General features: G+C 42.4%; 1 protein-coding gene across 4 annotated transcripts in view; it reads left to right on the top strand.

Annotated features, from left to right (window-relative positions):
- The window catches only part of kdm3b (lysine (K)-specific demethylase 3B), a 25,315-nt gene extending 5,086 nt beyond the window's left edge, over positions 1-20,229 (top strand). The window contains exons 2-25 of one of the 4 annotated variants that reach the window (XM_030395884.1): positions 1,146-1,310; positions 3,487-3,600; positions 3,941-4,067; positions 5,583-5,707; positions 8,214-8,273; positions 8,431-9,123; positions 9,231-10,419; positions 10,506-10,722; positions 10,857-11,071; positions 11,217-11,369; positions 11,521-11,628; positions 11,746-11,873; positions 11,975-12,272; positions 12,387-12,640; positions 13,006-13,278; positions 13,360-13,531; positions 13,661-13,751; positions 14,179-14,309; positions 14,418-14,537; positions 14,980-15,003; positions 17,543-17,682; positions 17,931-18,107; positions 18,235-18,369; positions 19,230-20,229. In XM_030395884.1, the coding sequence (XP_030251744.1) occupies positions 1,146-1,310; positions 3,487-3,600; positions 3,941-4,067; positions 5,583-5,707; positions 8,214-8,273; positions 8,431-9,123; positions 9,231-10,419; positions 10,506-10,722; positions 10,857-11,071; positions 11,217-11,369; positions 11,521-11,628; positions 11,746-11,873; positions 11,975-12,272; positions 12,387-12,640; positions 13,006-13,278; positions 13,360-13,531; positions 13,661-13,751; positions 14,179-14,309; positions 14,418-14,537; positions 14,980-15,003; positions 17,543-17,682; positions 17,931-18,107; positions 18,235-18,369; positions 19,230-19,310 (5,190 nt within the window). In that variant the 3' untranslated portion in view covers positions 19,311-20,229. The remainder of the gene's footprint in view (positions 1-1,145; positions 1,311-3,486; positions 3,601-3,940; positions 4,068-5,582; positions 5,708-8,213; positions 8,274-8,430; positions 9,124-9,230; positions 10,420-10,505; positions 10,723-10,856; positions 11,072-11,216; positions 11,370-11,520; positions 11,629-11,745; positions 11,874-11,974; positions 12,273-12,386; positions 12,641-13,005; positions 13,279-13,359; positions 13,532-13,660; positions 13,752-14,178; positions 14,310-14,417; positions 14,538-14,979; positions 15,004-17,542; positions 17,683-17,930; positions 18,108-18,234; positions 18,370-19,229) is intronic. The other 3 variants (XM_030395885.1, XM_030395886.1, XM_030395887.1) reach the window with 3 other exon arrangements.

Raw genomic sequence — 20,229 nt, 5'->3', positions numbered from 1 at the left:
CATGCGCAGCATTTAGAAAATGCACTGCAAAGACCACAACACATTAGAAAAAAGCGATGCAAAGACCACAACACAACACATTAGAAAATAAACAATGCAAAGACCACAAAGCAACACATTAGAAAAAAGCGATGCAAATAGACCGCAAAACATAGGAAGTGTTTCCAGAGGAAACTTAAAAGTGATGCACGCGTCCGGACACGCTTGTTGTTGACGCGGATTTAATATGATATATAATATAATATAATATAATATTGGCCTATTGCAGTGATCTGCTGTTAAACTATCGCTAATTACAAGCAAAAGGCTAACAATAGTTTAAATCATGCGATCGCAATGTTAAAATAAATGAAAAACACTTACTTTTTATCTAATTTTCCAACGCCACTGACGAAAAGAGAACCTTAATAGTGGTGTAAATCAAAATCTGCGTCAACAACAAGCGTGTCCGGACGTGTGCATCACTTTTAAGTGTCCTGGAAACACTAACGTTGTGTTTCGGTCTTTTTGCATCGCTGTGTTGCGTTGTGGTCTTTGCAGAGCGTTTTCTAAATGCTGTGCATGTGTTGTCAAATTGATGTTTTCTTAATTTGCTTGTGTTTTGTCTTTTTGCGTGTATTTTCTTAAGTTGCAGTGCTGTGAGCTCTCAGGGCCACCATAAAAAACCTGCTGTGTGCAGATTATATCTATTTATATATATTTATCATTATAAATGATACAGCATGAAAGGTTTACAAAGTGATGATGTACACCAAACAGACTGGAAATGTTCCTTTTTGAGTATTCTCATTTTAATCAGGACTAAATCACAGTAATTTAACTGATTGAGTGTATAATGAGCTCTTGTCCACTGAAGAGGCTCTGTGTTGCTGTACACACTGGCAGATGGTATCCTGCCAGTCCACTTGCATCAGTCTTTTTTTTATATGTTAGGTTACCAGAAAATCTTATTTCACACATATTTCCACCTCAAACTGAATTTTTTAATGAATCAACCTGTTATAGTTGCACAAAACTCAGAGCTGATGAATGCTGGTCAGCTCCTTAGGTAGCAGTCTAGTGCAGATAGCATAGCCGTTTTATATTAACCATCTGATGTCAGTGTGATGTTTATGCTCTGGCTCTCTCTCTTTTTCTAACTGCAGGTATTTGTGGAGTTTGAGAATGCTTCGCAGCGGTGTTCTTGGGTGCAGGTGTATGATGAGGGGGTGAAAGCCGTGTTGGTGGAAGACTCCATTGTTTGGGCCAATCGGGGTGATGGCACTGGGCCTACTGGAGCCCCAGCATCGGCCACAGTCTGGCCTGCTCTGGTAAGTGCCCAGTTACACAGTGGAAAGCAGGGTAGTCCATATCATGCCTAGATTTAGCGTAACTAAATCAGAACCAATGGTGGTTTTTTAGAAGGCTAACCACTGCTGCCAAATAGGGTTAAACCTATGGCAGCTATGGTTTTGTTCAATTCAGCTTTTAGATTGATTATTATTCTCAAGTTTGGACACTGAACATTGTTAAGTCATTAACAAGCCCGTTTCATTTCAACATTTCATTACACTGTTTCTATGTATTAACTCTATATTCTGTTCACTTAGTGTTTTTTGTTTCTCACCCTTTCGTTTCTCACAACATTTAACATATTTTTGAGAAGATAGCTTCTCCTGTGTGTGTATTTTTCTGTTTTCAGTAGGCCCCTTAGAGTCATTTCAAAATAAAAATTGCACTTTTCCCACACTCTAGTATCAACTTGGACGACCCTTAAATGGGCTACAGGTACCTTTCACTGCCCAGGCCCACCCTCCACACCTAGGCTGGGCTCATAGAACCTGTTACCCCAGTTGAACTCCAACTAAGCTTCCAGCTCGAATATTTGTTTCTGTCTTGTTTGTGCTCAAAACCGATGGCCATTGTATAAGGTCATGTGATTATATGAGCCGAACGAGAGAATCCAGTATTATCAATTTATAATGACTACAAAGTTTAAGGCACCAAGACCTGTGGTGTGTAGCCATGAATGTATTATTTAGATCTGGATACAATTGCGCTGCTCAGTAGGGGTGGAAATCTCTTGGCACCTCACGATTCGATTCGATTCGATTCCGATTCAGAGGTCAACGATTCGATTGTAAATTGATTCTCGATGCAGCAAGTTTTTTATTTCCATGCATGATTTGAAAAAATAAATAAATAAAATCTGAGTTTGCTAATCACTTCCTATTTTTTTCTCACTGTGTGACTACTTGGTACTTTCAAAGCAAAGTATTTGTAATTATCCATACTTAATTTACTTCCAATATATTTAATTAATAAAACAAATGAAAGAAATGTGGCAAGTCAACTGGAAGGTTATATTTGTTAGCAAACATCCAGCTTTGCAAATAACCAAAAGGAAAAGAAAAGTGTTCCTGTAGCAGCACACATGTAGTACATTAATACAGCTGCAGCTGGTCGACGGTCGATACAGGTGTTTGTATCACAGGTTGATCTGGACATCTCACAATTTGCCACAGCTGACTGACCTCACGCTGAGTTCGGGCTGGATTTCAACATACTGTGCGGGCTGTTTGACAGTGTACAGTTTTCACATCGACTTGGATTCAGCTTAATAACGATGTATGCGGCTGGGAACGATGGCTTTAAGTAACCATTTGAACGCACGACGGAATGACAGAAATACCTGATAGTTAGTTACAGGTGTCGCAAGTTAACCTGGACGCTGCGCACTCAACGCCACAGCTAACAGCGGTCTCCACACTGCTCTCGAGCCGCTCGGCGTGAACAAATGCCTCAGACATTCCACCCATGAGTTGTTTGTGAGTACAGACATTCACGACACATCCCATGTTTTTTGTTGTGTGCACGCCGTCAACTGTCCGGGCGCTGCACTTCCGCACTTCTGAGTTCCGCCTTGTGTGCCTTTGTGAATCGATTCAGAATCAGCCACTTCCGAATCGCGATTCATCTAAGAATCGATTATTTTCCCCACTCCTACTGCTCAGCCTTGCTTCTAGTTTTGCCCAGTGTCCATAAATTTACCTGCAACCCAAAAAGCAATTTCCCCATACATCGCCATTATAAAGGATCTTTCTGTCAAAGGACATCTCAAACTGCAAACAAGGTCAGTTATGACTTAGATATTATAATTCTTTCATCCAGGAAGGAATTATACTTTAAAACTTTACTTGAGTGGAGGAAAGAGATTTGATAACCTACATTGTCAACACAATGTAAAGTCCATGGGCAGAGCAGGAATTTGCAGGTGAAGCAAGCTTGAAAAACACTCCTAAAGTTGGAAATTATTTTTGCCTATGCGCCAGGAGGGCAATTCTTATTCGATTAAATAGGCGCTATGTTTGGGTCTGGCATCCTGGTCTAAGAATCATTGATGGTGTAAACATAGCCCAGATGGCTTAAGTATCACTTAGAAAATTCAGCTCTTTCCTGTTGCCTCCCTGCAGTAGAATTTTTTTAACACAGTGTCCTTTTCTTCAGGTCTTCCGCTCCCTGGTAGACAGAGTCGGATTAGGAACATTGGTTCCTGTGGAGTATTTTGGAAGCAAGAATTTTGAATTCCTGGCTGATAACAAAACTGTCCAGAGGTTTGAGGTATGTACAATTGTTTTACATTGTTTGTTAATCATTTAGAAGTGATGAGTGCAAAAATTACGAGTTTTGAAACCAGTTACTTCGTAATAAACTATTTATCACATTCATCAGAAATTACCAAACATATTTTATGGTTCTCTAATTTGATTAATTGTTAATTTAATCCCACTGCGCTTTTGTTTTTTGTTCTGTAATTGTAAAACAAAATAATAGACAAATGTAATAACAACAGCAACAGTTTCTGTGATATTCTAGTGTGCAGTTTCACATGTTTCTGTTTCACATCCATGCTGCACTAGTATCACAATTCAAGGACAGTGTGATTTGTGTCCTTGTGCAGGTTGATAAAGACTTAAGACACCCTCTGCTGTTGGATCAGCCCTCCCTGCAGGCTGCCATCTCCAGCTGGCACACTGACTTTGAACTGCAGGAGATCTTCAGGAAGGGTAGGACTCAGCCTTCACCAGGTTTTATGATGTTTTTACTACCCCTCTGTGTTTACCGTATGATGTTTTTATTTAGGGCACCTGCTCAAATTAGCAACCTTGAAGTTAATGTCCATTTGAAATTCAAAATGTAGATGAAATACAATGTTAAACAGTAAAGGTATAATACAGATGCACTAAAACAGTCACTGTAAATTATTACGGAGAAAATGTTGATGAGACATAGCGAAGACACAATATGCAACAGAGGGAACACATTTTTTCGTACTGATACTTGGCTCAGAGTTTCATGGTCAAATTGTGCTGCAGCACCAACTTAATACATAGACGCAGTTTAATGCACTATATAATTTTTGAGCCTGGTTCTTGTTGAGTTGTTGATGTGCATTAGATGAAATGAAGAGAGTGATTTTATTTAGTGCTTTTATGTCCACAAACTGTTTGGGCTACACATCTTGTATAGTATTATTTACTTCTGAACTATTTTTGGAATAATCTTACAGCATCTGAATAATATACTCTATAATGCAGTATCTAACCAGACATAAAACGGATACATGTGTATGTAAGGTTTGTAGATACAATGATCTCATGCTTAAGATTGGGAAAAAATGGGATAGAATGCTTTATTCTTTTCTCCATCTCCTTCCATTCAGTTTTGTATGTGTTTGTACATGGTGAAGATCTTGAAAGTTAAAGACAGAGGGCCAATACAGAGCTGCAGCACTGGACATTATGAGAACACTGCTTTTTGAGCATTAAAGCATGTAAACACATTTTAGTAGTCATCCAAAATAAAATTGTTAGCCTGCAAATGAGCACATGTGCCCATTTGATATAAAGATAATCTTTGGTAATCCTTTTGAAACCAGGATTTGCACTACCTGGGCAATTTTCCATACCCATATTTACTATTTATTAATAACAATACACTGCCACACAGTATATAATTACACTGTTCATATTGTACAATATTATGTATATACAAGTCTATTCTATTTCTTACCTTTGTATTATATTTTTTTATTTTTTACTAGTATTGTTTATTGTAATACTGCTGTCCGCTAACTGCTGTGACACAGAAATATCCCAGTTTGCAGGACAAATAAAGGAATTTTGATTCTGAAAAAATACCGAAATATCCCCCGCCAGTTGTTGATCCTTGTTATGATAAAGATTAGGTTTGTAAATTCAATATTTAAGCAAGTTTAACAATCTGAACAACATAAAGTAGTATTGTTTAAATAGACATTTCAGTTAACGTTGCTCACTTACCAACTAACACCTGAGGCTGATGCAGAAGGTATCACTGTGAAAATGTGGACTGTGGCTATTTGTAGCCCTGTGTTGCCATGATGCTGCTTAAGTTTTTTGTGATTCTGCTCAGCTATTTGTGGTGATGCTTTCACTCCTCAAACAAAACTAATACGCCATTATTTGAATAAGATCTAGTGCACCATCCATTCAGCATATGTGTTTCATTTAAATCCGCCAGAATGTAACTCTAACTACTTCTCTTCCTGTCAATGCCTACAGGTTCATACACTATTCAAGGACGAAGGGTTCGCGTGTACCAGCCAGAGTTTGAGGAGTGCTGGGCTTCAGGACTGGTCTCACAGCACGATCCTATCTCGCACATTATGGAGATTACCTTAGATAAGGTAAATAACACTCCCTTTAGAATAGGGAATTGGAATATATATTTATATATATTTCATTAGATAATAGCCCCTATGCCGTTTGCATGTGGGGATCCTGCACCAATTCTCCGCATCCTCCTCTGTGTGAAAGTTTCAGATGCGGTGAGGGGTGAAATTTGGCGCTGATCCGCCTCTGGAGTTAGTATCAGGGATGTATTATTGGCGAACCGAACCAGTGAGAACAGATAAGCCGGGGCAGTCCAGCTGTCTGATAACTGCACAGGTCCCTCACTCAACTTGATAAAGACAAACTTTCCACAAAGCAACGTTACATGACCAAACAAAAGTAACGTAGTAACTGTAACTGTCTTTGGCAACAAAAATACCACAGCTGTACGTGGAGATGCATCTTTACTCCTGTCTGTTCTTCCGCCTGTCCTACCTACTCTTCGTCACATTTCTGCCTGAAAAACAGCGTCTGTCACCGGCAAAAACGTTAACTCACCGAGTGTTTGTGGTGAAAATAAATTACCGCGGCCATCAGCCCTCCAGGCCGAGACTTCAATGAACTTTCCCCTGGAAAACAGCCTCCGTCCCCACGAGTGAGACAGATGGTGATTATGTAATTATGTAATTTAGAGTGAAAAACGTAACTTTGTCACTTTCCAGGATGTTTGGTGGGTCAGGATCTCAATCACTGCACATTATAACAGCATCCATATGATTATAAACTGTCTGCAGGTTTAGATTAATGGGGGGACACCGGGGAAACCCCTTTAAAACACACCGATGTCATCATCAAGACGTGTACTGTCACGACTCTTTAGGGGCCACAGCGCCAGCTTTCTGTGTGAATTACACAGCGGTTCGTCTTTAAGGCGGAGATGCTTCGCTCTGTGTAATCACCATTGGTGGAGAATTGGAGGCAGAGTGGCAAGGGGTGTGTCAGGAGAACTGTTTAGTGCAGGGGTTCTCAACCTTTTGCAAGCTGGGCCCCCCCCCAAGCTGGTTTATTGCAGTTGGCCCCCCCCCTCCTCAACATGTCGTCAGCCAACCAGCACTCGCTGCAAACTCCTCATCTCTGCTGTCACTCACGGTGGCGGACATTTGTTTCTCCATCGCCCTGATCATTTTGCGGGACACTCTCTCGTGGCGTGCCCGTTTGCTGATAACTCATTCCCGCATGTTTATCTCAGGCTCCACGCTGGCCGCCTTCCTCCCTCCAGCAGGCAGCCTGGCCCTGTTGCTGTCCTCCTCGGACAGACGCTGAAGCTCCGTTTGATTTTTCCGCCAGTCTCTCACTCTCTTGGGGTCGACAGAGAAACATCTAGCGGCGGCTTCTCCCGAGTTTTCCTCTGCATATTTTACAGCAGAAAGTTTGAATTTCTAGTCGTACTTTTTATTTTTTTGCTGCACCGGAGCCATGGCGATCATCAATGTGATACTGACTGACAGAAAGCAGCACAATATGTGAAAAAGGCGAAGACGAAAAACGTGCAATGTCAGTGGTCACGTTTTCTTCCTTGATTAAAAATAAATAAATAAATAAATGAATTAGACTCGGCATTTATTTGGAACCGTAGGTTATTTATCAAAATATACACCTGCACCTGGCGTTTTGAGGGGACCCTGCGGTTAATTGAAACCCGGCTATTTGGCAATATACAGTACATTTACACCCCGCTCTGTACGCCGGGGCGGGAACAGCGGCGGCCATGCGCATCAGCGATTCATCTGCAGCCTGGACGCGGAGTGCTGTGTGTCTCCTCTCTGCTCTGACTGCAGGCTGGACTGCTGCGCGAGGCTACTGAGAGACTGACCGCCTGTGAGTGCTTTTGGACGGGGGAGGGACTCACGGCAGCACCCGCTGCTCGTTGAGCACAGTAACTGCAGAGCCATACGTGCTTTCAAGTCAGAGTCTCCAAACACCACAAAAGTCTCCAATAACACCAGTAAAAGTCACTAGATTTGTAGCTAGTCGCTTTTGACAAAACATCGCCAGAAATAATAATAGTCCAACCACTTGCATTTCGACATGGGGGGAATTTTCATGATTTATTTTATTTTTTCAGATTTTTTTTTTTTCCTCCCATCCTGTAGCCTACTCGCGCCCCCCCCCGGGAGAGTGTCCGCGCCCCCACCGGTTGAGAACCACTGGTTTAGTGTATTCCTCTGTATTGGGCAAAGGTCAAGAGTAAATGAAAGTTGTAAAATTAAGTAAACTTAGAGGTGGATTAGAGCTACCTAATATTGCTATACTTTACATGGCGGCATGAATATGTGTTATGACCAAAAGCTGGAAAAAAACCTAGATACGGTGGTTGAGTCAGTGCAGCGCGATATGTTGTGAAAAAGGGAAATGAAATGTTTTATGAAGATTAGTAACATTGCACTGTAGTAATCATAAGTATCAGGCTGACCATAGAAATCTGTTAAAATTAACTATTCTTAAGATAACGCTCTTGTTTCGCTATATATATTCTGGTCATTTTGTCAAAGTCACTCAAAAGCTCTGTTTTTGCTGCAGGGAAAAGAAAATCAGATGGTTGATCCTCGTGTAATACATGTCATGCTGGCTGAGGAGGAGGTAAGTTTGTCATATTATAAATTGACTATACTATGTAATTGGTTGCACTGTTCTGTATGTATTGTTAAAGTGAAGTATTTTCAGCTCTTAAGTGGCATTTTTATAGTGTATTAATAGAATTACCTCCTCACATATTCCCTCATTTTTGCTTGGTAAGAATGGGCGTCGTAGGAAGGACAATGAAACAATGAAGGGTGACAGTGGACGCAGACGCAGGACTGCCTCCGAAGGTGAGGATGACTTGAACTTGAAACGTTTTAAAGGAGCAGCAGATGCGGGAGCTGACAGCCAAAACTGTGGTGATTCCAACAAATCTCCAGTGGAAGGAATGGGGATCTGGGCTGGAGACTCGGCCGAAAGAGTCAGCAGCACAACTAAAAACGGAAGCTCTTCAGAAGGAACCTTTGCTCAGGGCAGAGTGTCATCCCCCAACAACAATTCCTCTCTCCAGATGGATCAATCAAATGCTACTCCTCCGCGTTATCCTGCCCACGTCAAAGAAAATGGTCGCTCAATCTCGACACAAGGGGCAGCAGACTCCACCACTGCTGTAACTCACACCCCCACCCCTCCTCCCCTCAAACCAGCCCCCTCTCCCTTCTCCACCACATCTTTCCCCTCACTAGGCCAGATGCCAAGCCTGGTCCCTGGAGCTCCAGCCCCTAAGGCCTCTCCATCCCCCCAACCAGACCGAGAGGAGGCCTCCCAGTCAGCTTATTCCAAAACAGCTGCTCTTGTTTCCCCGGGGCCTGTCACCATTTCTTGGTCACATGACAGCGGCCCAAGCGTGGCACTTTCTGCCTCTGTGGGTTTTAGTCCTAAAGCCCCTGCCTGGGGAAGCCAGACTGAGGTAAGTCGGTCAATATGGTGCTTAACATCAATACCATTACATCCCTTTGCAAGTGATCACAATATGGTTTCTGCCATTTAACTTTATCACATCGTTTTGTTTTTCAGGGATCTAAAACTGCATCAGGCTTTCGTCTGCCCCAGGCTGCGCCCACTGCCTCTGTATTTGGAGAAGTTACCTCTCAGACTAACGGAGCTCCTGCCACTACCACAACCTCCCAGGACACTCCGAGGCCCTTTGGCTTTGGCTTTGGTGGAGCAAAGACTGAGTCTCAATCCCAGCAAGACCAAAACTTGTTTTTTCAGTGCATGACCCAAAATTCTGGCTCCAGCCCGAGCCTAGCTGCTGGTCAGACCCAGTCCAAGGACACAAATTACTTCACCGCCGTGTCAGAGAGCCTGAGTAAAGAACCCCCAAGCCTTTTCAAGTCCGCAGCCTCCACTGAAGGGCTGAAAAAGCCCGAGCAGCCCAAAGTGCCTGAGACCCATCCGACTGGAAATGGTGTGCTCAACAAATCATCGTCGGTCTTCCAGGGCATGGGTAGCTCTGTAGGAGGAAGAAGCTCTGGTCTAAATATTGGTGCTGCCTCTGGGGCTCAAAGTACTTCTAAGAAGAGCAGTAATAATGGGACTTCTGTGGGGGGCTCAGGGCTACAGTCTGGTTTTAATACTTCAGATAGCCACCAGAACCTTTTTCTGCAGGCCTCCAAAGAACCTGCTAATCCATTTTTGGCATATGGGGACAAAACCTCCCACACCTCCTTTGCTGGCCTCAGTGGGGCTGAGCCACAAACCCTTGGTCCGGCCTCGGAGACTAAGCCAAACCTGTTCACCATGGCAGAGCCACCTAAGGGGATTCTGTCTTCCTCTTTCCCAGTCCTCTCAGCAGCCGCATCACCCAGCTCTTCCTCCACTCCAGCACCAGCCTCATCACAGAGGTTACAGAGTGAAGGGACTGTGACAAAGGGGGAGCAAGAAGTTGCTGAGATGCCTTCATCCACCTCGGGCTGCCCCATGTTTGGAAGCACTGGCCCTGGTGGAATGGAGGAGGCCCCTGTGTCCTTTGAGCAAAACCAGTCCCAGAAGTTTACCCTGGAGGAAAGGGGCCAATCTTCTAAGCGTGACTCTGACTCCAGCAGCAACAGCGACCTATCAGACCTGAGTGACAATGAGGATGGCCCAGACAAAGGCCAAGTCCCAGGAGGACCCCCACAGCCTCCCAAGGATGGGGCCATGTTGCAGAAATCTAAAGTCCAAGGGGCTGCGAAGAGCCGACCACGTAACAAGCCTTTCAAAGGTGGGTATTGTCCTCTCATTAAAACCCAAGAAGCATTTTTGATGGCAAACTAAGCAATGGAATTAACCCCAAGTTGTCTCCTTCAGTGGGCCAGTCTGTACTAAAAGACCAGAGCAAGGTGCGTCGTCTGAAGCAGTCTGGTGAGTCCTTTCTTCAGGATGGTTCCTGCATAAATGTGGCCCCTCACTTGCACAAGTGCCGCGAGTGCCGCCTGGAGCGTTACCGTAAATATCGAACTGCAGATGAAGACAGCGATGATGATGATGACCCAAACGTGGCCTGTCGTTTCTTCCACTTCAGAAGGTAAGCGTTTATATGGTTGTGCCGCTCAGTGTCTCACATTGCATCTGAAAGGAAAGTTGTCAGAATAGACGAAGCAATCTTCGCCAACAATTATTTGTTACTGAATTTATTCTCTTTTTTTTGCCCATTACCAGGTTGGCTTTCACTCGTAAAGGTGTGCTGCGTGTGGAAGGCTTCCTCAGTCCTCAACAGAGCGATTCCATGGCCATGGGTCTGTGGCTACCTGCACCAGCTGTCCAAGAAGGCCTTGACCTCGATACATCCAAGTACATCCTGGCAAATGTGGGAGACCAGTTCTGTCAGTTGGTCATGTCTGAGAAGGAGGCCATGATGATGGTGGAGCCTCACCGTGAGTACAGAAACATCTGAATGACCTCACCTGAGCCAATGTTTTCTCCACAGTTTGTGTTTTATCTTGTCTTATGAATTTGTGCTGCATATGTTTACATAAACATGCTACATACTGATATTTTCTTTTTTTAATGGTCCTTCAGAGAAAGTGGCATGGAAGCGTGCTGTACGAGGTGTCAGAGAAATGTGTGATGTGTGTGAGACCACCTTGTTCAATATCCACTGGGTGTGCCGCAAGTGTGGCTTTGGAGTCTGTCTGGATTGCTATCGGCTCCGTAGGAACAGGCCAAGGGAGGGTGAGTCATCACGGTGATAGAAGTCTATAAAGCAAACTGTATCACTACAGGGTTATTATTCCAATAATATTATTCCAATTATTAAAACATGTCAATGTGTAGTGAGATCTTTTAATGTTGGGTGCATTGATCAATATGTCCTTTCCCTCAGATGTAGATGAAGGTCCGGAGGATGAGGTTTTCGCATGGTTGAAGTGTGCCAAAGGCCAACCTCATGAGCCCCAGAACCTCATGCCTACGCAGATCATACCTGGGACAGGTAAAGTACATTATGGAATCCAAAATTTATCAGCTCCTTCCTCACGAGTATCAAGTATAAAATAAGATAATTTATTGAAACAGTAAGAGCTTTAATGATCGATGTTATTTCTTTTAGCTCTTTACAACATAGGGGACATGGTGCACTCAGCCAGAGGAAAGTGGGGTATTAAGGCCAATTGCCCTTGTGCCAGTCGACACACCAAGCCTCTAGTGCGCCCTAGTGCCCCTAATGGGATTTCACAGGTACTTTTGTGCAGCATTATTTTTTCCTTAGTTCTGAATTTCTGTATGATGGGAAGTGTTGAACCCAATGGCTCTAATTTTTGGTTATGTTTTCTCGGCAGTCTTCAACAAGCAGTGGCGGTGTCCTCGCAGCTGCAACGTCTGGTATTGGCCCCACTCCAAAATCAGAGGGAGAAACATCAACGATAAAAACAGAACCTACGCAAACAACAGCACCATCAGACAGTGGGGGAGGAGAAACTGTGGGCAGTACCAGTAACTCCACTAGTGGTACATCCTCCCCCTGTAACATCAGCCAGTCCTCTGCCAAGGAGCCGCGCTCTTCAGGCGAGGGCAACAGCTCTGCCCTGCACTGGCTGGCAGACTTGGCCACACAGAAAGCCAAGGATGACACCAAGGGTAAGAGGGAAAGAGCAATTGCTGAGTCACTGTAATGTTAGTGCACGAGAAAGTCCAAATCAATGTTAAAGGTGAAGTTGCATTACAGCATTCGTCTTGCCATCTTCCTCACAGAATCCGGTTCACTTCGCTCCATGATGAGTCGGGACAGCCGGCCTCCCTTTGGCCTGGACTCACTCAGTGCCCTGTCAAAGCCTTCTGCTTCCAGCCCTAAGCTATTTAACAGTCTGTTACTGGGCTCCAGCATGACCCAGTCCAAACCTGAGGGATCCAGTCTCCGAGACCTGCTCAATTCCGGACCAGGCAAACTCCCCCAGGGCCCTGGAGAGAGTGGGGTACCATTCCCCTCCGTCTTTACCTCAGCAGGCGTACGTATACGACTTTTATCAGCCCAAAAAACATTGTACATGGAACAGTTTAGGGGAATAAAAGACAGGAAAACTATGCTTCACGCCTTTAGCTATTTAAATAAATAAATATGAAATAATGCAAGTGAGTTAGTCAGAGTATCCCAAGTTCAAAATACAGTGAGTCAGCTAAAGCAGTTTCAACAAGAATAATTGAAATAGTAAAAGATTAGATTTTACTAAATTGATCATAGACTGTCTCATTTATCATTTATTGTAGAAGTAATGAACCAGATATTTAATTATTTTGATTTAATTAGACTTTTACTTAAAATGATGTCAGCGGAAGTACACTCAGTAATCAAAATGTGTCTTTTATCTGTCAGAGTGACAAGCTGAAGAGCAGCCTTCCAAACTTCCTCGATCACATCATTGCCTCAGTTGTGGAGACCAAGAAGGCAGAAGGCCGTAGGACCGGAAACTCTGAGGGTGGCGAGCTTGGTGTCTTGGGGGGGCGCAAGGACGGCGTAATGGGCCTTAGTGTCTTGGAACCACATACCTCACACTCCTGGCTCTGTGACGGACGGCTCCTCTGCCTACAGGATCCCAGCAACAGCAACAACTGGAAGATCTTCAGAGAGTGCTGGAAGCAGGGACAAGTAAGAATCATGATTTGTATTATAAAGATTGCTTCCCATGGGAAACTTAAGGCACTGACTTTTGTTTGATTTTCTGTCCAGCCTGTGTTGGTGTCAGGGATAGAGAAACGCCTGAAAGGTCATTTGTGGCAGCCTGATGCCTTCAGTAGGGAGTTTGGAGACCAGGATGTTGACCTGGTCAACTGTAGAAACTGTGCTATCATCTCTGATGTGAAGGTGCGAGACTTCTGGGACGGCTTCCAGGTCATCTCCAGTGAGTTCCTAAATTATTTGTCCTAAATGACTCTCATTTTTAGTTTGGATTACCACTCTGTCATTTAAGTAACTGTTTCTGTGTGAAGGCACACATGGCAGCTAATACTTTCTTTTTCTTTGAATGCAGAGCGACTGCAAGATGCTGAGGGCAGTCCCATGGTGTTGAAATTGAAGGATTGGCCTCCAGGTGAAGACTTCAGGGACATGATGCCCACACGGTGAGAAACCGAGAAATAAGTTACTTCTTGTGTGTCTAATGAATTTTTGCTCACCAACCAAGCTGCCCACTGGAGGTCATTTACAAATGTGTATACTACTAATTATGTATAAAAAAGATTTAAGGCAGTTGTAGTATACAAACTAGTTAAATATGCAATTAAGATTAATAACTATCACATGCAAAAATTAGATCGAAACTTTTGTAGTCACACCATTTTCAAGGCACCTGGTACATATGGAATCTGTTGTATACATTTATGGTATCGGACACACAACTCTTGACCTAATTTAAATAATAAATGTTAGCATTAACTTATCCATCTTGGTACTTGGATGATTTGTACTTCATTTTGGTAAAACCAGTTATTTACCTTGTAAGATACAAAATATACGCATCTGATGTTAGCTTTGGGATTTTTTTGGCAGATTTGACGATCTGATGGATAACCTGCCCTTGCCCGAGTACACAAAGAGAGATGGTCGTCTAAACCTTGCTGCCCGTCTGCCCAACTTTTTCGTGCGTCCTGACCTTGGACCTAAGATGTATAATGCTTACGGTGAGAAGGATTGTCAGAGTTTGGCACATCTCTTTCTCCCCCTCCCTCCATTGTTCATTTGTCTTCATCAGCTCTCTTTCACTCCCTCAATGTAATTCTTTCACTCAGGCTTAACCTCGTCTGAGGACAGGAAGGTGGGAACCACTAACCTTCATCTGGATGTCTCTGATGCTGTCAATGTCATGGTGTATGTTGGCATCCCTCAAGGAGAGGGAGACCAGGAGCAAGGTCAGTTGACTTAAACAAAAAATCCCTTTGGTCTCCCTTTTTCTCTCACTCTCGCTCTAACTCACATTTGAAATCCATTTCGTACATTACACTTGTCAGGTACACACTTAATTGAATTATCAGATGTTATCAAAAGCACTACTCTTTTTCAAACTGACTGAGAATAATTTTACTACCTAAAAACCTTTTTTATTTACAATATTACATGCACATTTTTAAGTTGTCATTTCAGGAACAGAATATTAATCGTTCGTCCTTGATCTAGCTGATCCCTCCCGAACAGTCTTTACGAATATTTTCACAGCTGTTTCAGAACACCATGCTCTTTACTTTATCGCTTTAGTTAGTGATGTTTTAGCTTTGATTGGCTTGAATGGGACCATGAAAATACCCTCCAGTGGGTCTCACTCATTTACATTGTGACAAAATTTCTCATTCACAGAGGGAGATATGTCTGGACGCAAAGGTCTGTAGACTTTCAATTGTATCACTTCAGTAGCATGCCCTTCCTCTTGACTAACTCCCCTTCTTCACTCTCCCATGTCCAACCCTCATCCTCCTGTTATTATCTGTAAAGTAGGGGCCAGAGCACAGGGACCCAATCTTTTAGTTTCTACTGTGGTATGTTTGCACATTCCTATGTAAACCTTTATTAACACCTTAATTTAATAACAGGTGGCATTGAAATTCCTGTTGTTGCCTTTTTGGAGATTCTGATTTTCTTCTATATAGATTTCAGGGTTGACTTAAAATGTGTACTGTTTGGCAGTCATTCAATGCAAAAACATGTATTCCATGAATTGACATGGAGTTCACAGAAGATTACAAATAATAAGTGCATGGGGAGTTTTTTCTTTTCCTGTTAGCTTAGGCAAGCTGTGCTCTGGTTCTTACACTGTGGGAGAAAAGTTTCCATGAAGGGCATCTAGAATTGGCTTCCCTGTTCCCTTGCTGGCTTCCTGTCACTCATCAGAGTGACACTGACACACACCCAACAGTGTGACCACAGGCATGCTGTCCTCACACACCAGTCCCTTTTCTTCTTACGACCAGGGGATTTTACACTCACATCCCAATAATCAGACATTTACTGATTAATCCTGGCAGCTGAACTTAAGGCTGTAAAGGAATCATGTTAGTGACCAGATAATAAGAAATTGGGTCAGTTTACACCTCACTTTTTTATGGTTAAATGCATGCACAGAGGCCTGGCCAATAGAGTTAACATGTAGATATTTTAGACTATGCTGCGATATCTGATAATTATGTCGTCATAAAAAGTCTCTGTAAAAGAGCCTACTGTCAATTCTCAAAAGTTGGCTGAGGCCAGAGGAGGGACCAGTCGCATTTAAAATAGGTATAGCTTTAGACGTGAACTTTATGTCAGACTGGCCATATACTTGAATTTACCTATAGGTTAAAAGCTTCACTGAGTGGCTAATGCAGTAAATAAATATGAAACAATTACAGAAGAGAAAAAAAATGGATGCAGCAGTGACAGTGCTACACATTATACACCTGCTGTAATCCCACATCTGTTGGAGGAATAGAAAGCTGAAAACGTGTTATTTAGTATTTGAAATTAACGTTACAAAAATCTGACGCATCACCCTAACAAAACCCGAATTATGCCTCAGCCTGTCGTGAGCTTTTCAGCCAGATTGAAAGAGACGAGTGAGAAGAAGAAGATGGCTCTGTGAGGTAGCGAGAGATGCTAGGGCTGTGTTGTGTGTGTTATCTTGCTGTCAGAGAGAAGAGAGAGAGAGAGCTGCTGCCACAGAAATGAAATAAGAAGTCCTTGTTTATATAATGTTACAACAGCCATCTCCTTGTAGTCTTCATAGCAGAGTTGGTCGAGACTGTGATAAAGCTATTAGGCAGCTACAAGTCAGGCTGAAGTCAATTCAAATGTCGATTTGGAGCTGTGTGGTTTGAAGCTGACCAGCAACACTAAAAACTAAATTATGATGATATGGTCACCTGCCATATTGAACATTAATTGATATATTAATATATTCCATATATAGCACAGCCCTAAATACACATGGATAGGTATGTAGCAAAGAGAAACACTTGGCATAAAAAAACCTTTTAGCTGGTAAAAGATCATGGTCCACAGAAGCAAACACATTTGTCAGAGATGTGTTTGTTTGTTTCACTGTGTCATCTTTCTGATAACTCTGAATAACCAGTTACTAAAATGAGAAGTATATATTTCCAATGGTAGTGTTAGCTGCTCTGTATGATCAACCTCAGGCTGTGGATGTGAACATTGTGACAGTGAATGTGATTGTGTAGTCTGTAACTCGTCCTTTTCTTTGCCCCAGTGGTTGTCAACTGGTCCTTCCACAGGATCCACATTTGTCTTCAGTCACAACTCAAACATCATTGAAATTTTCAACCATTTTCATTGATTTCTCAAAAAAAATTGATTTTTCAGTAATCTACAATGCATTCATGTACTTAGCTAGATAACTTTTTCAGAGTTCATTAGGGAAAACATGAACACCCAGGACTCCTGCTTGGGATGTTTGTGTCATGACAGTCATATGATGCTGCAACAAACACAATTTTAAGAGAAGCTCTGAAAAATCGTGCACTCCAGAATAGCTATGAACTCTTATTGCTCACAATCCTGCTGCCCACTTGTAAAAGACTTGCGAGCAGCTACTGGGTCATTAGGCACCAGTTGAGAACTACAGCTTTTCGCCATTGTTGCCAAACAGTTTGATGGATTTACATAAATTCAGTTATATAAGTATAATGCCACAGATGATGAGAAATGCAGATGGATCTTGGAACCCTTTGGACTCAAGTATGATACATTTAGTGAGTCATCAAGGAGGAAGGAAAAGACAACTATGTTTGACTAATGTTTACATCAACAATTACAGGTCAAACCCTGAAGAGGAAACTCTGTAAAATCTTGTCATCTTAGAGGCACTGCTCATGACCCTTTGGTGTCTTGTATTTGTGTGCTTTGTTTCTTATGTTTGGTCGTCCAGAGGTCATGACCACCATTGAGGAGGGCGATGTGGATGAAATGACCAAGAGGAGGGTGTACGACGCAAAAGAGAAACCTGGAGCTCTCTGGCACATCTACGCTGCCAAGGATGCTGAGAAGATCCGAGAACTGCTCCGCAAGGTCAGCAGCCACTACATTTCTGCCTAAAAAAGCCTCTGATCTCTTGAGCTGCATTGTCATTGGCTGTAGTTGTAACACAATTTGACCTTGTTTACAAAGACGGGGATGAATCAAAGGAAAGGTGCAATACCTTTGGCCTGATGGCAGCAGAATATTTTGAATCCAGATTATTTCCTTCAGCTGTGTCCTTGTTTACTATACCTGTTTATACATGTCAGATCATGCCATAGTTTATGCATATGTGTCAGGTGGGAGAGGAGCAGGGTCAAGAGAACCCTCCAGACCACGACCCCATTCATGACCAGAGCTGGTACCTGGACCAGCTGCTCCGCCGCAGGCTCTATGAAGAATATGGCGTTCAGGGTTGGGCCATTGTACAGTTCTTAGGAGATGCCGTATTTATCCCTGCTGGAGCTCCACACCAGGTCAGATGTGTTATTTTTGTGTACAGAAAACCTTCTGTACATGTCTATTTATTTGGAAATCATTCATGCATTTGTCTTTTCTTGTTTCACTTGCATGCTTATTCATTCTGTGCTCTTTCCCTCCCAGGTGCACAACCTGTACAGCTGTATCAAGGTGGCCGAGGACTTTGTGTCTCCTGAGCACGTGAGGCACTGTTTCAGGCTGACCCAGGAGTTCAGACACCTCTCCACTACTCACACAAACCACGAAGACAAGCTACAGGTTGGTGTGCCTTTCGTCTCATTTAGTAAGGGTGTCACATTGAATGTTATCTTTGTTTATTTCTCTGGGAATAATGCATGGATCTTGTTGAAAAAAATCTGGTGACCTTAAGTCTCTGAGTGAGTACAGCTTGATGTGGATACAATATACACTATACATACAATATACAATAATATGAATCTAGTAGACTTACGTTTTATTTGATATTGAATTAGGCTTGATAGAACTAAAGGGGGTTGTTGGGCCCTGGCAGGGGTATGCACTCTACTCGGTGTGTTTCTAGTGCAGACTCGGTTTAATAGGTTCTTCGAGTAATTGAAAAAAAATAATCGACGTAAATCTAGCGCAAACAATATAATTTATACAGTACTGACACATGAGTGCAGCAGCATGAAAGGACAATGCACTCAATGCTTGTCTGGAATGTGTGCAGGCTTGTCAGTCATAGGGAAGAAATCTTCTGTTTTTGACAAATTCAGTCGTCCTTTTGTCGCATATACTTTTTTTGACTTAACATCTTAAAATTATTGAGACCTTTCATTCTGTTGACCGTAAATGATGATGGTTGGATATTTACCCACTCATCATTTATTGATTTATTTATTGACATTTATTTATATTGTTTTTTTGTTTTGTAGCATTACTTCATAATTTAACAGGCAGGCAAACCTGACACATATGATATTTTAGAGGTTGAAGAACTGAAATAAAAGTGTTAGGGTTAGGTTATCAAACTGAATCTCAGGTATTGTGTTTGTACAAGTACTGACAATTTTCAAACTATACCCAGTCTAAGTGGGTTGATTGTTTCCATGTCTGTCCCTTGTTAAACATACTTTCCCTGTTGTTTTTTTCCCCAGGTGAAGAATATCATCTATCACGCAGTGAAGGATGCTGTTGGGACACTGAAGGCGCACGAACCTAAACTAGCACGCCCTTAGTTCCTAATACTTACTGCTGTCTCAAAACAACCAGCCTCTGACGACCACTCCACTACTCACACACAATATGCATTACATACCTACACACACACACAAGTACAAGCTGCAGAGAGCAGAGTACAAAGATAGAGCGTAGGTGTTTTTGGGGCAGTGAAGGTCTGGGTTTTGAGAAGAGAAGAGAACATTTGATCTGGGGAGGGATTAGACGGGGAGGGGCTAGTCAGCGATCCGATGAAGGAGGTCGTTTATCGCTGTTACACAGTACGCTCAAACTTGTCTAGTTGTTTTCCAATTTTTTTGTTTTTGATTAACTCTGTATTTAAGGTCAGTGTGTTTGTTCTGTTGTTTTCATTGTATATGTAAGATGTGAGAGTAAGGGAGGTAACAGCTGACGTGCCTTTTGAGCAGAGGTTCAGCTACCATATAAGTGACTGACAAAATGTGAGCACTGGGCTAACTTTCCTATTTTGACAACTTTGATATTATTTTTCTTCAATAGGAGAGAGGTTAACCTGTTTTTGTAGACTTTTTTGTTGTTGGAGTTTTTAAACAGCTGATTGCTTCTGCCCTCTGTGGCCAAAATGAATTTGAGAAGCAGCCAGTGAGGGGAAGCAGACCAAAGTTTTGTAATTTTTGTTTTCTTGTTTCACTTCTATAGTAAGAAGTCTTTTCTTTTTATACACCACAAGGTAATGATCAGGAGGACTCCAGAGAGGGCAGTGTTTTTTTCTTTTTTTTTTTTTTTTTTTTTGGTCACCTATCTTTGTCCCGTGAGCTGAATGAACTGCAGACTTCCAACAACATTGTTCAAGAATCACAATTGCAGCTGAACAGAACTACTGGCCATTAACATTGTATCAATATATATATTGATCTTAGCAGTCTGTTTGATTTTTCACAATAAAGTTTACAAAAACTA

The sequence above is a fragment of the Sparus aurata genome, chromosome 18 (assembly GCF_900880675.1).
Source record: "Sparus aurata chromosome 18, fSpaAur1.1, whole genome shotgun sequence".
Taxonomy (NCBI): domain Eukaryota; kingdom Metazoa; phylum Chordata; class Actinopteri; order Spariformes; family Sparidae; genus Sparus; species Sparus aurata.
The sequence above is the reverse complement of the archived record's forward strand: the minus strand, read 5'-3'. Positions and strand labels throughout refer to the sequence as shown.